Below are 18,249 nucleotides of genomic sequence, written 5' to 3' on the forward strand. Positions count from 1 at the left end.
GGATGGTGACTCCACCTCCTCCCTGGGCAGCCTATTCCACGGTCTAACCACTATTTCTGTGAAAAATTTTTTCCTAATGTTGAGTCGAAACCTCCCCTGATGCAGCTTAAAGCCATTCCCCCTTGTTCTGTCACTAATCACCTGAGACAAGAGACCAGCACCAACCTCTCTACAATGTCCTTTCAGGTAGTTGCAGAGAGTGATGAGGTCTCCCCTCTGCCCTTCTCCTCCTCAAACTGAACAGTCCCAGCTCCCTCAATCTCTCCTCACAGGATTTGTTCTCCAGGCCCTTCACCAGCTCCGTTGCCCTCTTCTGCACTCGCTTCAGCACCTCGATATCTCTCTCGTATTGAGGTGCCCAAAACTGGACACAATACTCCAGGTGTGGCCTCACCAGTGCAGAGTACAGGGGGACTATCACCTCCCTACTTCTGCTGGTCACACTATTTCTGATACAAGCCAGGATGCTGTTGGCTTTCTTGGCCACCTGGGCACATTGCCGGCTCATGTTCAGCTGCTTGTCAGTTAGAACCCCCAGATCGTTCTCCTCCAGACAGCTCTCCAGCCACACCTCCCCAAGCCTGTAGCCATGCAGGGGGTTGTTGTGGCCCAAGGGCAGGACCTGGCGCTTGGCCTTGTTGAAACTCATCCCGTTAACGTTGGCCCACTGATCTGATCTATCCAAGTCTTTCTGTAGAGCCTCCCTATCCTCATGCAGATCGACACTCCCGCTTAACTTGATATCATCTGTGAATTTACTGATGATACACTCTATGTCCTCATCAAGATCATCAATAAAGATGTTGAACAGAAGTGGTCCCAACACCGAGCCCTGAGGAACAACACCACTTGTGACCGGCCGTCAGCTGCATTTAGCTCCATTGACCCCCACTCTCTGGGACCGTGCATCCATCCAGTGCTTGACCCAGCAGACTGTTCACTCATCCAGGCCATGGGCAGCCAGTTTTTCTATGAGAATTCTATGGGGAACTGTGTTGAATGCTTTTTGAAAATCCAGGTAGATAATGTCCACAGCTTTTCCCTTGTCCAGTAGTTCGGTCATCTTGTCATAGAAGGAGATCAGGTTTGTCAGGCAGGACCTACCTTTCATAAACCCATGCTGACTAGGTCTGATCCCCTGGTTGTCCATTATATGACTTTTAATGGCTCTTGAGTAATATTAACTTTCAGCCTTACAATGTCTCATTTATTTCAAGAATATTTTCAAAACTGTTGTTCTAATTTTCAGAACACTTTATTGGATTAGACTTGATGTCACATTTTCAGGCTATATAACTGCTGCCAGTTGTATCCTTTGAAAGTTTCACCTCAAGATCAGTGGCATAGTTTCATTTCTGCTCCCAGACAACTTCTGAATGCATCATCAGTTTCTTATGAGTGCATTAAGACTGCATGAGACTGTAATTAATTTCAGTGAAGAACAAATAAAATAGCCTCTCTTAGATAAGTTGCTGGTAGGGGCCTCTTGGATGTCTTCCATGAACAATATCCATGAGTATGTGTACATTATTCCTCATACCCCAAATTGATTCCAGCCTTCTCTGTAAATTACAGTTAGTTCATGTACTCCGTTAGGATTTCTTTTTATGTCCTGCAGAACTGTCTTGTGCTTTTCTCTTTTGAGTTCACACATAAAAGTAGTTCAGTAATTTCTAAACAGAAAACCAGCTAACGTTTTAGTTATTAGGTGTCTTTCAGTTTACTAAAATAACTTTGGGGCTTTACTATACCAGTTAATAGTCTGACTGATACCACCTTGAGTTTTTTAATCAGTGCATTATGTTAAAGGAAGATTTTAAAAGTAATGGATTTCAGTTAAGATGGATTGACAGTTCTGGCTTTGAACTTGCTGGGATTAGATTAGAACATTTTTAGTTAGCTAAATGCTTATAATAAGTGGGATATAGTAATAGTCTCCTTGTGTCTTACAGAACTGTCACTGTTTCTTTGCATGTAAGGGGATAAAAGGTGCAGAACTGTTGAAGTTTGAGCATACTTACTCTGCCTTAAGTTTCAGAGTTTTTGCCTATTAGCTCATACAATTGACTTTAGTATCTTCTGTAGATGAACTGGACAAAACTGTGTAGTAGGACTAGTTACTACCACCGATGACTACAAGAATGTTGTGAGGACAAGCTGCTTTAATTGTTTGTTGTCTTGTTTCATACTCACAAGTAGGATATATTTTCTAACAGTCAGAAGCTCCATCTGGAAGAAGATCCCGATGTGTTAATTGCTAATACTTGTTAATAACTGGTAGGAATCCTCCAAATACATATATCAACAGTTCCTGCTGGCCTTTTTGTAACTTCCAGGTTGATTCCAAATAATGAGTTTTGGAATGCATTTGAATAATTCTTTTTCCTTATACTTGTATTATTGCTTCTTTTATTCATTATTTGATCCTTTTGCTGGAAGAGACTGAAATATTACCACACTTCTATTGATATCGATAACCATGTTCATGATTCATATGAAAAACACCAATGTACTATGTAGTACTACTATCTCAAATTCATTATGATTCCTTAGCTTTGTTAATTCAAGGAATTCCTTGTTGAGAATTCGTTTTTCCAGACCCAGATGCTCAGCTTTCATTAAACTAGCCATAAAGAAGAAAGAGTTGAATTTTAGGCCGACTGATATGCTGTTTGAATACCTGTGACCAGCAAGATACATGCTTTGAAGATTTTGCAGATTTCTCCCTCTTGTGGGGAATATAAGGATGGATGATAAAGGCTAAATGTAGAGGCAGCCTTTGAGCAGAGATAATCTGCTCAAGTAGCCTACGGTCTTGCCCTACATTCCCTTGCTATGAATATGGAAAAGAAGAAAGGTTCTTAATGCAGCCACTTGGAAAATACTCTCTTAAAAATGGAGCAAACTCACCCTTCTAAGGAATATGAACAAGAACATTTGTAACTTAAGTGCTTCTACATGTAGCACTCTCAGGGAAGATTTGCTTACACTAGCTTACCTTTATTATCTTCAGTCTAAAACTCAGCTCTACATGCGTTATCTGTTGCTGGTTTGGATCATGAAGATGGAGACAGCTTCCAATGTAATCTTATTTCCTTTGCAGAAAGCTGGAGAAGTTACAAACAAAACAAGTTTTTCCATCCCCTAAAGTCTAGAGTAAAGAGTGAATTCTGTTACAAAGGACCAAATCTTTGGCTGGTAACCTCAGTACATCCGCTCTTATTCTGGAAGATGTATCACCTTAGCTTTGCCAGATGACAAATTGTTGTGCAGTAGTCTTTGTACTGTTTAAAATCTGATACAGACTCCTTATTGGACAGTTTGTTTCTGATTCTCCTTCATGCCCCCCCCCCCCCGCCCACCGTTTTCTTAATTAATTCTTCCCAAGCCTTTAGTCTTGACTTTTTTCTACATCTGTTTATGTCTGCATTTACCTTTTTAAGATTTAGGGGAAGGATCCCTGAGACTGAGAAAGAGTTGATGAAATGTTAGGAAGACCAGTTCAGAGCAGACCTTATACAAAAGCATACCAAATGCTCACTTTGCCTCTAATCGTTATCATTAGCAAGAAAAGAACATGAAGCCTCTAAAGTAAAATTCTCATGTTCTCTATTCACAGAGCTATTGAATGTGAATGGCAGAAGTGTTTTTCTGATTATCATCAATATTCAGGTGGCAACAGTTGTGCTGGGAAATACTTACAGATAGCTGAGAGTAGTGTCCAGTTTGCAGTTGATTTAGAGCTTTAGTAGTAGTTACTTAACAGTAGCCATTAAATGTGGAAGTTGAATACGTAACCAGCTGTGTTTCAGAGATTAAAAAATGTGTATTTGGAGTGAATTGATCTTAATTTGTCTGTATTTAGTCCAGAAGTGGTCGAACAGAACCACCTGTAGGTCTAACAGAAACTGGATGATTGCCTCGGAGATTCTTTAGTGTATGTTGATAAAGTAATTATATTCCTGAATAAAATAATTAAACATTTTGATGGCAAATCAGGTGAAGAATGGAAAGACTCAGTGCTTTAACCCAGGTTTACTAGGTCAGGAACATTGTGTTAGGAAGTCTTGGCTTGTGGCCGTTTTAAGATATGTGAAACTTTTGAGTTGTAGTGTTGGACCTTTAAGTGTTTAAACATAAGATGACAAACTCATAATTTCTTTTTACTCTTAGCCATTGTTTTAAGGATTTTTGGGGACTTGATTCCTAACTTTTCAGCCCTTGAAGCTGTAAAAGCTTAAATGTCTATGTTTTCTATAATGTAGCTGTTCTCTCATCTTAAAGACTACCTTATGGCAGTAAATTCTGTTGTTAGAATTCTGCACTGATAATGCAGTTTTAGAGCAGAAGTTAGAAGAACGAATGTTGGTTTAGGGTTTCTCAGCTAAAAGAAAAGGATGTCTGCTTTCCTATATGGGATTTGCTTCGTGGAAAAGAATGTGGATTTGTTAAAATAGAAGACAGCAGTTCTTTGGCTCTGAGACTTGTTGACATTGTCAAGGCCGCGGCATGTCTCCCTTCTCCCTCTCTCATTGCATTCCTTGTGATGTTACATTAGCTGGACTGAGCTCTCCAGTGAAAGAATTGAAATGTGAATTAAAAAGCAAACTAGGGGAATAATGTGGCCTAATAACTTCTGTCTTTAATGAAACATGTTGGTAAAGTTATTGAAAAGAGTTTCAGATAACTTAGGAGTTACATTATTAATTTAGTTTTAAAGGCTGAAATGTGATTCAAATAACTTCTGCCCCGATTATGTGGACTGAATAAGAATCTTTCTCAGGCAAGTGACTTCAATGCAAGCTTTCATTTAACCTTCTCATCTTCTCTTTTCCCTCCATTCCCTTTTTTGCTCCTTTCATACCAACTGAAAACAAAAGCTGTACTTTTTTTTTTTTTTTTTTAGTTTGCAAAGGAAACCTGCCATATGAGAACCAGGAATAAACTGATGGACTGACATCTCCCTGAGTCTGAGTATAAACTGCTTGAATGCTTTCATTGCATTAAAAGGGAGAGAAGAATAGGTGACTGTCAGATGACTGTCACCATTGAGAGAGAGATTTCCCTGGAGAGCTACTTCAAGCCCATTAAGTAAAAGAATTACTGTAGGGAATGTCATACAGGAAAGCATCCAAAGCAGAGAGAGGTTTTTATTTATTGGACAAAGGGAAGAATGGCTTTAATACTGCTGCCCTGATGCCACTCCAGCAGGAAGCTCCCTCTGGGGAAAGAGGAAGAAAACATATACTGACATCACTGGAGGAATAGCTAGTGTATTTGAGTGTTGTAGAATTAATTTAATTAACAAATTATTTTATTTTTGTAACTGAAAGTTGAATGACAGGTATTTCCCAGAAGCTTGTCTACTTAGATCGTGGGATTATATTACTGGAATGTGTTTGGGGATAGTGTTGACCGGACATACAATTTCAGGCAGAAGGAAATCAGAGTCTTTGAAATCATCTTGATATGGTGTATCAGGACAGCAAGAAACAAGGCAGAATTCACCAGGCACCATGACTTGTTAAAAGATTGAGACTCCAAGAGATGGTGAATTTTTTTTTTAATATTTTCAGCAGATTTTTTCCTTAAATATATGAATAGATATTTTTCCTATTTCTTTATTATGTGATTTGTTTATAAACTTACTTATGTTTCCTGAAACTTGTCATTTTTTTTCATTATTCTTTCAGCCAAAAATGCTGCAGGCAGCTATTCTGAAGATGCTGGTTCTAGATGGTGAATCAGTCTATACCTTGACGTCTCATCCTATTTTGCTGCTTGTAGCCAGGATAATCCTTGTGAATGCAAGACACAAACTTGCAGCTCTTCAGGTAAGAAATATGTGACTAATGATTATGACTGCCAGCTACTCGTTAAGTGGTTCTCATTCTTTTCATCATACCTCATTGGATCAGTATAACTTCCATTTCTTTTTTCTGTAGCTCTGAGGTTTTTCCCTCTAAGAAACAGTTCAGACAAAGTGATTACAATTAAACAGAAGTATCTTTTTCTTAAAGATAAGCTATTTTGTCACTGTCTTCCACAAAAGAGAAGAAAGATGCCTTCATTACCTGGAAAAATTAGAAAATGTAATAGGAAGCCACTTTTTAAAAAGATGCATACTTTGTGACATTTGATGGGGCATGGGGGAATGCCTTGTAATGCAGCATACATATATGATCTCCTTTTTAACACTCTGGAATACTGTTAACCATTACTGTATGAATTCTAAGCCATGAGATCTAGATCCAAAGAAGTCCTTTTTATTGTCATTGTCCTCTACCTCTTCTGCAGAGGCATCCATGTGGAGGCTGCCTTAATTCACTTTTGCTTGTACATTAAAAACAAGAAGATATGTTGAACCTCTTCTTGAGAGGGTTTTTGTCTCTACCTCCTTTGTAGTTTAGCGGCGAACTGTTTGGTAGCAGGACTGTCTGGAACTTGGGGACTTTAAACGGCAGCAACTTCTCTTTATTGCATTCCAGTTGAACAGAATTTGGCTAGAGATCAAAATGCCACATGGTCCCTCTTTAGGCTTGGCTGACAACATCCATTCCCAGCTGGGTCTTTGTATGAGTGATGAATTAAACTGTGTGGGAGATGTTGGCTGTACTGCACTTCTGGAAGCCAAGCTCTTCCATCGTTTTCCCGGTTATTCACAGATGAGTGCTGTTGAATTTCAGCAATTGGGTCAGTCGGGGAGGCAGAAAATGTACCTGGTGTAGAGAAATCCCTTGCTGTCTCTCCTCAGACTGACATAATGGGGGCCCGCCTTCTACCCAGTGGAGGTTCAATTACTTGTGGCTACATCAAGTTTGGACAGTAGTTCAAAGGCAACACCTGATAAAATCTACTTTCATCATCAGGTCAATGTAGCAATTAAAGCTTGCCATTCTTTCTTGTTTCAGCTTCATTCAGAGGAAGTCTCTTAATATTTTTGCTCCTTTAAGGTGTAAATAAATTAAAAGCAAGGTAAAATACTCCAAAATATATTATCTAAGCATTAATAAAGCCCTGTTTTATTAAAAAATGCTATTGTACATGGAAGATTAAATGCTTAAATTCATCCAAAAATTTTTAACTTGGCTCCCCAAAAAATTAACATTGCTGATAGAATATTGTACAGAGCTCAGCTAGCTTACTTGAAACTTTATAAACATGTTCTTTCTAACATTTCTGAGTGGCAAGCATGAGGCCTCAGGAAATTGTATCATTAAACCGGATACTCACATGTATGGGAAAATGAATGCTTATAACACTAAACTGAAGTAATTTGAACCTTCTTATTTAAATTGCCTATAGGTTTCTAAAGAAGTGGTGAAATGTTGGGATTTGTCCTTATTCACAAAGTCTGTGTGCTTTTAGTCTGTACAGCTTGATATCAAAAGTCATTTTTCATTGGTTTTTGAAACAGATGCTGTTATTCTTTTTGATGGTTCCTTTCTAGGGACGTTACAGTCAACTGCATGTGATTGGTTTAGATGTTTATGCTTGAATATGGTACAGCCCTTAGGTCAGTCTGATGTAAGCATACCTGTATAAAAAGTTCAGAAGATGGGTGCCTCTCAGAAGCAATCAAACATCTGTTTCATAGAAAATGGTGTGCTAACAGTAGCAGAATAACTAGTAATCATTAGAGCTTGTGTAGAGGAATACCCTGTGTTCACAAATGAAATCTTTAAGTATAATTTTGAGAATATTGTATTATCAGTTAGCTTTTCCATACATCTCCACCTGGTGCAGCTAGAGAGGGATAAGATATGCTGGGAAACTTATATTTTGTCTACATAGCTTTCTAAAATCAGGTATTTCCTGAGCTGTGATTCAGCTCTACTACAGAGCAATTACTCAGTTCAGTAAGGTATTTGCTCTTCTGAAACTCCACATACAAATATTAATACTTTAAATTGTGATTGTAAGGTGTTGTCGTTAGCAGTTCTGATTCTTTTCTACCTCTCAGTCTCCTTTCTACCCCCACCTGAAGAATTAAAAAAAGATTAAACAGAACAGGGAAAAATGCATAGAAGGAAAACATTGAGTAATCAGAAATACTGTATGGCTTCCATACCAAAAGTAACTAAATGGTCTAAGATCCTCTTCAGGTTGGAATGATTACTGAAGTGTGAGATCATGGCTGTCCGTTAAAATCATGAATGTGACATGAAAGAAGATAAGTAGGAAACACCTTTTTTTTTTTTTTTGTCTTTTTCTGTTACAAAAATTAAGAGGTATGAAATCAAAATAGCAAGTAACTGCTCCAAAATAAGCACACACAAGTTATGTCTTTTTTCTTCTGTTCACAGAGTTTCTTACCAGATTGTGGTTGCAAAGATTTTCAGGGTTCAAAGAGCAGCTAGAGAAATTAAGAGGAAAGGTCATGAAGCTCTTAAAGCTCTGTACAGCTGCTTGAATATGTTCATCTTTATGCTACGTTAGTGCTCACTTTTATGAAAAACCAGCTGCTTTGTGTGGTTTTATATCTTTTAGCAGTTAAAATCAAATAGATTAGGAAATCTATATCTTTAAGCCACTTAGCTTTTTTTTTTTTTAAAGGATCTATTCTTGTTATTAACTTTAAATATCCATATTTTCTTTAAGACATTATCTTGGTGGACTCTAAGATGTGTGAATATTCACCAGCAGTTGTTAGAGGAGAGATCACCTGAGCTATTTACTCTTGCCCAGACCTGTATAAAACAAGGTATGTTTCTAATTACTTGGTTTATTGGCCTAAAGCATCAGTTGTTAGTTATCATGAGGGATGGGAATTTGTAGGCACAACTCTCACAACATGATGCTTGTCAGACAGTTCGATAGCTACAGAGAGTAGAGAGGTAACAGAATTCGCTTAAATTGAAATGGACTTGTATGGCATATGCTGTTTTCTGGCCTTTAAGATGAAAATGGGAATATATCATTGTAGACAAAGTTTTTCTTCCCCTGTGCTTAGAACTGTTAACCTATCACAAGTACACTTGAAGCCATTCTGTACAGTTTTCATTCCTTATTTAACTAAGCTGGGTTTGAAAAGGCAATGTCCTTGTTCTTCTGTATCTTCATGGGGGCGATAAACTTCTATTTTCCTGTTGTCCTTATCCCCACCTAACTTTTGAGATTTGTTACTTCTCTGCATTATGTGTAGAGAAAATAGACAGCATTAAAACTAAGTTATGTATTATCTATATTGATGTTTACAAACGTAATGTAGAAAGTTACAATGTCAAATGTAATTATATCACTTGCGTTTTTTTCTGAGGAACAAACTCTTACATAGACTGTTGATAAAATTCGCTACAGCAACTGGTAAAGCTGGAAAAAGCAAGCAAGCTTTTATGTACATTTTCCCCTTACCAGTGAGCTAAAGATTCTTCATTTAATTTCACAAACCCAAAATTTTCAACCAATTGCATTTAAGAAATTTTCTATTACATTTAGAGATGAGTTGTCATGTGTGTTTTATTTTGACAAAGAAGGCAATCTTTAATGACAAAGTTTCAAGTCTCCCCTCTCCTTCCACACCTTAATGGACCTTTTTTGATCTCAACTGTATGTAGATTCAGGCCATGCAAATTATATATAAAATATGAAGTGGATTTTGGTCTTCGAAGAACTTCCAAATAGGTACCAAAGATGCTACTATGGTAATAAAATGAAGCAGAGGATTTTATTGGGTTGTCTGCAGTGAAGAAGCAGCTGACTTAATGCTTGTACTGGGTGCTAAAAGGACTGGAGTGCAGGGGTTTAGTTGCAGTTGATGAAAACTGAGATTTTTGTACACTTTATTAGAGAATTTTGAACTAACTAGAGTTATCTTGCACAGATATGGGAATCTTACGATTAAATTCTACTTATTCTTTAGGCTGTAGCTTTAAAATTTTTAGTTCTTAAAAAGTTGGAAATGTTACTGATTTGATACATACATTAGTAAGGAATTGACAGGTGTAATTTAAGCACATGATAAATTTTTTGGCATGTTAATTTATAGGCTAAGGACTGGCTATGGGGTTTGGACTTCAACAGGTCCAAAGAATTAAATCTAAATTGCATTTTTAATTTCCAAATTAAATCATAGCAAATTGAGCTTTACTTCAAAAATGGGTGTTGTCAGTGTAGCAGGGGTAATCTTACAAGTTTACCCGTTTAAATGCTTGCATTGAAAATAAAAATTCCTTAAAATGTGACTTCCAAGGTATATTGTAAAACCTAATTTCCCACCTACTTCTCATAGCCACTTCAAAAGCAGAGGTTTTATGCTGGGTAACTGTTTCAGGGAGCGTTATTTTGCTTAGTTTGATTGTTAAGGGGAAGCTTTTTGAGATAAAATTGTTGTTGCCTAGTTTTAATGTAGTAAGGCTTGAATATTTGTGTGTTAGGTTGTACAGTACTTCTAGAATGTATACTTTCTAAATATTTAGCTAAAAATTTCTGTACATTTTATATTATGAAACAAGTGGTGCTAGTGTGCTTCATTCAGATAAGGAAGGCTAAGGAGATACGTTTGTAATTTATTTTTTTAAAATCTTAGAAACTGTAAATGGTGTTTTGCTCGTTTCTAGGTAACTTTTTTTTGTTCTAAGTATGTGTTCCATAGATGCCCATCATCAAAGGGTAACTTTTTTTTGTTCTAAGTATGTGTTCCATAGATGCCCATCATCAAAGATGTTTAGATGCCAGTGGTTTTGCGGTTTTGAGTACTGCAATTCTTATTTGATGGAATAGTTTTCTTATGTTAACTTTGAATACTGCAAAGCACATGAAAACACTTTGGGATTCTGTTAAGTAGAAAAAAATCTGTAGGAGAAATCTTTAGCACGTTTATGTGACTTTTTCTTCTTTCCTTTTCTTCTTTCCTTTTCTTCTTTCCTTTTCTTCTTTCCTTTTCTTCTTTCCTTTTCTTCTTTCCTTTTCTTCTTTCCTTTTCTTCTTTCCTTTTCTTCTTTCCTTTTCTTCTTTCCTTTTCTTCTTTCCTTTTCTTCTTTCCTTTTCTTCTTTCCTTTTCTTCTTTCCTTTTCTTCTTTCCTTTTCTTCTTTCCTTTTCTTCTTTCCTTTTCTTCTTTCCTTTTCTTCTTTCCTTTTCTTCTTTCCTTTTCTTCTTTCCTTTTCTTCTTTCCTTTTCTTCTTTCCTTTTCTTCTTTCCTTTTCTTCTTTCCTTTTCTTCTTTCCTTTTCTTCTTTCCTTTTCTTCTTTCCTTTTCTTCTTTCCTTTTCTTCTTTCCTTTTCTTCTTTCCTTTTCTTCTTTCCTTTTCTTCTTTCCTTTTCTTCTTTCCTTTTCTTCTTTCCTTTTCTTCTTTCCTTTTCTTCTTTCCTTTTCTTCTTTCCTTTTCTTCTTTCCTTTTCTTCTTTCCTTTTCTTCTTTCCTTTTCTTCTTTCCTTTTCTTCTTTCCTTTTCTTCTTTCCTTTTCTTCTTTCCTTTTCTTCTTTCCTTTTCTTCTTTCCTTTTCTTCTTTCCTTTTCTTCTTTCCTTTTCTTCTTTCCTTTTCTTCTTTCCTTTTCTTCTTTCCTTTTCTTCTTTCCTTTTCTTCTTTCCTTTTCTTCTTTCCTTTTCTTCTTTCCTTTTCTTCTTTCCTTTTCTTCTTTCCTTTTCTTCTTTCCTTTTCTTCTTTCCTTTTCTTCTTTCCTTTTCTTCTTTCCTTTTCTTCTTTCCTTTTCTTCTTTCCTTTTCTTCTTTCCTTTTCTTCTTTCCTTTTCTTCTTTCCTTTTCTTCTTTCCTTTTCTTCTTTCCTTTTCTTCTTTCCTTTTCTTCTTTCCTTTTCTTCTTTCCTTTTCTTCCTTCCTTTTCTTCCTTCCTTTTCTTCCTTCCTTTTCTTCCTTCCTTTTCTTCCTTCCTTTTCTTCCTTCCTTTTCTTCCTTCCTTTTCTTCCTTCCTTTTCTTCCTTCCTTTTCTTCCTTCCTTTTCTTCCTTCCTTTTCTTCCTTCCTTTTCTTCCTTCCTTTTCTTCCTTCCTTTTCTTCCTTCCTTTTCTTCCTTCCTTTTCTTCCTTCCTTTTCTTCCTTCCTTTTCTTCCTTCCTTTTCTTCCTTCCTTTTCTTCCTTCCTTTTCTTCCTTCCTTTTCTTCCTTCCTTTTCTTCCTTCCTTTTCTTCCTTCCTTTTCTTCCTTCCTTTTCTTCCTTCCTTTTCTTCCTTCCTTTTCTTCCTTCCTTTTCTTCCTTCCTTTTCTTCCTTCCTTTTCTTCCTTCCTTTTCTTCCTTCCTTTTCTTCCTTCCTTTTCTTCCTTCCTTTTCTTCCTTCCTTTTCTTCCTTCCTTTTCTTCCTTCCTTTTCTTCCTTCCTTTTCTTCCTTCCTTTTCTTCCTTCCTTTTCTTCCTTCCTTTTCTTCCTTCCTTTTCTTCCTTCCTTTTCTTCCTTCCTTTTCTTCCTTCCTTTTCTTCCTTCCTTTTCTTCCTTCCTTTTCTTCCTTCCTTTTCTTCCTTCCTTTTCTTCCTTCCTTTTCTTCCTTCCTTTTCTTCCTTCCTTTTCTTCCTTCCTTTTCTTCCTTCCTTTTCTTCCTTCCTTTTCTTCCTTCCTTTTCTTCCTTCCTTTTCTTCCTTCCTTTTCTTCCTTCCTTTTCTTCCTTCCTTTTCTTCCTTCCTTTTCTTCCTTCCTTTTCTTCCTTCCTTTTCTTCCTTCCTTTTCTTCCTTCCTTTCCTTCCTTCCTTTCCTTCCTTCCTTTCCTTCCTTCCTTTCCTTCCTTCCTTTCCTTCCTTCCTTCCTTTCCTTCCTTCCTTCCTTTCCTTCCTTCCTTCCTTCCTTTCCTTCCTTCCTTCCTTTCCTTCCTTCCTTCCTTTCCTTCCTTCCTTCCTTTCCTTCCTTCCTTCCTTCCTTTCCTTCCTTCCTTCCTTTCTTCCTTCCTTTCCTTCCTTTTCTTCCTTCCTTTCCTTCCTTTTCTTCCTTCCTTTCCTTCCTTTTCTTCTTTCTTCTAATTAAAATTTACTGACCAGATGATACTGAGCGCAGCCCTTATCTGCGTAGAGGGTGCTGTTGCATACGCACAGAGGGCAATAAGCTGTCTGTTTTCAGTGACCTATTTTGAGACTCCTGGATATGGTTTTCAGAGAAGATGATGTAAAGTACGCTTGAATCTGTAGTGAGTTTTTCCAAGCAGGTTTTGTTGCCTCCTGTCTCTAATGGTTTATTTACTTTCTAATTAAAGCCATCTGGTATTTCAGACAAGTACCTTCATATTCCATAAAACAAATACTTAACCTTTTAAATAGTCTTTGATTAGGGCTTGAAAAACCCACTTGCTTGTTCTGTAAAACTTGACTAGAAAATTTTGTCTTAATTATTAGAGAAAAAGACCTTCAAATTCAGGATAAATTATCTTTTTTGTTTAAAATATATTGTTCTCAAGTGTAAAATCAACATCATCACCTGGATAGAAGACATCTGCAGTGATTCCCTGCTGTTCTGAAACAACTGTTGTGCAAAGCCAGCAGGGTTCAGTGCACTTTAGTATTGCTTTGGTCCTGTGCCAAATACGGTATGGGATGCTGGAGGGGTGTCTTGCATTTGAGACATTGGTGCTTCTGTCCAGCTACATCTAACTAGTAATGAGAGCTTCAGCTTTCCACAAAGGTCTTTGAAGTCTCAAATGCCTAAACTATCCAAGTTTTCTGGATTAGCACTGTCAGTAAATGATACTTAGACAAGGAGCAGTAAGACTGTTTTTTGATGTATCACTTCAGTTCTTTATAGCAGTATATGTGGTTTTAGCACAATAATTTTATATTCAAATTATTGAAACTTGTTAGCTATGGAAAAATCAAGAAGTAATGTATGATTACAGATTATAACTAGGTTTTTTTTCTTTGTAATTAAATCAAAATAATTCTGTTGAAAAGTTGCATTTTTGTGCGGTTTCCCTATGTGTACCTGCACGCTTGGTATCTTGTAAGCTTTGTTGCACTGACAGTGGCCCTTCAGGATTTAGTGGCTCAAACTACACTAAAGAGTCAATGCAAATCTGTTTGCATTTGTATAAAACCCTCAGTAAAATTTGAGCACTTTTAGTAATACCTTGCAGAAAACCCCATTTTATTTTTTCCTTATGTAAATATGATTTTTCTCCTTTGAGAAACCATCAGAGTGGTGTTATATAAGTTTAGAGTGTGAAAAACAGGTAAAGATGGCAGATGTCCCAAATCATTTACTGAAATTAGTTTTTGTAAAAAGAGTAAAAAAAAGTTAGGCAGATGTTTTAGGGTCATGTGGGCATTATTCTTTTTAAAAACAGAATGTGTTTAATGATAAATATGGACAAAAGCATTAAAAAAGATAATTTTTTAATGAAGAGTATACATTACTTAAATATGAGATTAACATTCAGCTTTCTCAATCTTGAAGTAATGTGATTGAATAGTCTTTGTGTTAAAAGCAATGATTAAATTCACAGGCTTTGTTTTTTAATAGTTGTACTTTAAGGGGTTTTTTTTAAGGATTAAGTTGTAAATTGCTACATTCTCTATCCCACTTTTGGAGTAATATTTTTAAATTACCAATTTTCTTTCATTAAACAAAATCTCTACATTCAGACTTAGAAAAACTTAAGTTACTAGGAGGCTTTATTCATGCAAGTTCTTATTTTCTGAATTAAAAAATAATGTTATGATACTTGTTTCTTCTCTAGTTGTGTAAAAATATGTTCAGGCTTAGCAGCTTTCTATATTAATTGAAAGATTTTGAGGATTGACAATTACTCAAAAAAGTCTAGGAAGTTTAAGCAAAATCTGTTCAGGCTGAAGTTGGCTTCCAATCTCTAAATTCAAAAGTCATAGAAAAATGTTTTAAAAATCCTTGATAATATTAGTTTTTCGTATAGTAAGACTTTTTACTAATCTTAAAAAAGCATGTTTGAAAAATTAAGCATTTTTTAAGTAACACAGCATCTATGTTACTCTTGGGTGCCAGTCTTTTTAGGTACTGTGATGCTGTGAGCTTTGGAAGAATTCTATTATATAACTGTTTTCTGGCAAAATTAAGAAATAAAGCCCAAAGCAAAAAAACACTTCCATTTGAGAATCATTCACATGAATTGTTTTCAACGTAATTGTCTGTATTTTAGTATGCAAGAATATTCTTTTGTCATTTACTGTATTTTGATAGGTAGAATTCAAGTATAAGAAATACAAATGCTTCTGTGCTGGATGAAAAAATATCAAGTCTTCATCCCTAAAGATTTTGGGTTTATTTACGAAGGTACTTGTTTAGATGGAGAACATGATCATTAATCACTCAGTAAATCAGTAATCATAAAAAAACAAACAAAAAACCCCCAAACAAAGAAAAAACAAACTCATGAAACAACCAAACCCTAGAGAGCCCTAAGTCCCCATTCAGTTTCAAGATGAAAATTTCTCATTTGAAGCCTGCTACTTAAGGAGGGTATTACCTCAATATCCTGTATTCCGAGTTCCTAGGTTCTTTAGTAGGTTCAAGACAGAGTTGTTTATTTCCTGCAAGAGGAATATATCCCAGTTCAGTTTTGCTGTATAAGAGAAGATTAAACTTTTTGGTTTTCTCATAGTAATCCTTAGGTGTAAAACTTGAAAAATACTTTAGTGCATATCTTTTATACACTGACAGTGGATTTTTAAATGTGTGGAGGTGTAAAGAACAACAGGTCTGTTTTAAGTATAACAAACTTTCTCTCCTGGTGTTTTAAGTGTATTTTAAAAATACCATTCTCCTGGACTGCATCTTGATAGCTTTTCTTTTTCTTAATTTGCAGTGACAGAAGCAGCAACTTTGTTCGCAGGTGGTGAAAGCTGGCATTTAGCAGTTCAATTCCATCTTGAGTGTGCCTATACATTTTTGCATTACTATGAGTATAGCAAAGCTAAACAGTGTTTTAATACAGCTAAGGACATAACGAAACTGCAGATTAATCTGACAGGTAAGTTTTGCTTGTACAGTCTATGACAGTGATTGGTTGGACCAAACTAACCTATGATTTTTTTATGTATCCAAGTAAAAAAGAACTATATTTTGAAAAACATCGACTGTTAACTGGTAGGACTTATTTGTCTTCTAAGAATTAGCATTGCTGGAAAAGGGAAGAGAAATACACTATCTGGTTACAGTATCATCCCCAATACGGATGTCTGAGCAGCTATAGTATTGTGATCATTCTTGTGTTTCATATCAAATTTTAGGTCCAATTGTCTTGGTTATGGGACTCCTAAAACTAGTTCTTTTCATGATGAATATTTTTTTTATTTGGAGACACTTATAAAGAAGTCTGCATGATGCTTTGATGCAGTTTTTCAACTTTTATGCCACTAGCCTAGATCTACTCTATGTAAGTAGCATTTAGAAGTCACTTCCTGGACTGTTGTTATCACAGGAAATAAATAGAAAAGTCAAATTTCTGAAGAACAGAAATATCAAGGATTCAATCACTGTGGAGACTTGATAATTATCCTTTCAAAACCTGTTCTTTGGAATCAGGCAGATCAGATTGCTGCACCTGTAACTTAATTTAAAATTACATGTATAAATATGGGACTCTTTGGTCTAGCTGGTCCTGCTAGGTAATCCACATGACATAACATGCATATTCTTCTGTGTGAGAACTTTTGATTGGTCCTGAGTAGAAATGCAAAAACCTCTATATAGTTTTTTTCTATAGAGTTATGAGTGGATAGGACTAAAGAACTGAAACTTGCAGCCTCCTTACCTATTACACCTCTGCATGTTTCAAGGCTGTTTCTTTACACTTAGATTGGAACTGCAGCTACCCCTGCTTATCCTGAGTCAGTTTAATAATTTTAATTAAAAACAAAAAACAAAACCGAACACAGACAACTTCAGTGGAACTCCATGCTCATTTTTTCAAAGGTTTTAAAGGTTTACATTAAAAATATCTGTAATGAAAATCTTGTTACATAATGTTTTTGCAAAATTGTGAATTGATTATATTCAATGGTATCTGCTTAAAACTTAGGAGGAATTTCCTACATTATTTGCTTTAAAGAATTCCATGCATTTCAACTGATCCTACCTCTTCCTATGTGCAATATATACCGTGTTTGTGATGTGTTTCATGTGTGGCATGTACTGCAAACTTGATATTGTAAGGTGGTTTGTCTAAAATGAACCTGAATTTTTCTTGTGTTTTTATTAAAAATATCAGTGCCTATGATGATACTTAAGCTATAAAAATTTAATTAACTAACAACAAGTAAAATCAAAGTGGCAGGTGGCTATTCACTGGTATTCCTCAACTTACAACTATATGTTGGGCTTTTTTCCCTTTAAAGGAGATCTTTAGTTTTAGATGAATAATTTCCTTAAATCTAATGTAGAAAAAACGCTGTTTAGAGGGGGGGAAAACAAAGTTTGGATGCGGTGGAATGATGTGTATTTTTGATTACTTTACCAAGAGGTTATGCTAGTCCCAGAGACAGATTGTGGTGATGTAGTCTCTTGGAAAAATGTTGTGAAACTCCTAAAGTTCTGTGGTTTATCTCCATAAATCTATTAGAATAGTTATGAAGTATGTCTAACCTGAAGGCAGATGAACTGAAGTGAACATGTGGGAATTGTTGGCATTCTAGACAAATTCATTTGACATGCATGTTTTGGCTAAACAGAAGGAATGTTACATCATCAAAAAAGACTTTGCTTTAATGTAAAAATTCAACCTCTAGCAAAGACATTTTTAAGGCTTTTGGAAGGAATTTCCTTTTTAGGAAGGTATTTTAAGAGGTTTTTATTCTTTGATGGGTGTATCCTTACTGGTTGAACATTTTATTATGGCATGGAAATTTATGCTGTTCTTAAAGAGAGAATTTAGAACCAATATTTTCCAAAGTTATTTTAGAAATGTTTGAATAAATCCTACTTGTTTTGGCTTGTGTACTTTTTTAAGTCTCATTAATCCAGGTCTGTGCTGTATTCATCAGTTACTAAAAAGCATTCTTACGTCCCTCACTATGAGTCACATCCATCAGTAACTCCACAAAACAATTTCCAGTAAAATAGAAGGCTGTGTTTTTTGCCTGTAAATTTACTAAGATGAAGGTTCATAATCCAAAATAAATTTAAGATCAGCAGATCTGAAGGATTAATAATGCTGAACTGAGATCTGCATATTTTCTGCTTATTGTTTTCATACCCAGTAATGCATCCCTGGGAACTTTTAATACGGAACAGAAAGTAAAGTGTCTGTGTAGATTCCTCCCTTCTGTGAGAATTTATGGTGGTATAAAGCAAGCAAATTTTTCCCCAGCTTAAACAAATGTGATATAGATTTTCCAGATAAAGATGA

At 35.8% G+C, this 18,249-nt stretch overlaps 1 protein-coding gene across 1 annotated transcript in view; it reads left to right on the forward strand.

The window, feature by feature from the left end:
• TTC27 (tetratricopeptide repeat domain 27) overlaps window positions 1–18,249 on the forward strand; it is a 140,916-nt gene that overhangs the window by 11,446 nt on the left and 111,221 nt on the right. Inside the window, exons 4-6 of the mRNA XM_074925747.1 lie at window positions 5,694–5,834; window positions 8,602–8,704; window positions 15,709–15,873. Of these exons, the coding sequence (XP_074781848.1) occupies window positions 5,694–5,834; window positions 8,602–8,704; window positions 15,709–15,873 (409 nt within the window). The remainder of the gene's footprint in view (window positions 1–5,693; window positions 5,835–8,601; window positions 8,705–15,708; window positions 15,874–18,249) is intronic.

The sequence above is a fragment of the Athene noctua genome, chromosome 1, assembly GCF_965140245.1.
Source record: "Athene noctua chromosome 1, bAthNoc1.hap1.1, whole genome shotgun sequence".
In the NCBI taxonomy this organism is placed as follows: domain Eukaryota; kingdom Metazoa; phylum Chordata; class Aves; order Strigiformes; family Strigidae; genus Athene; species Athene noctua.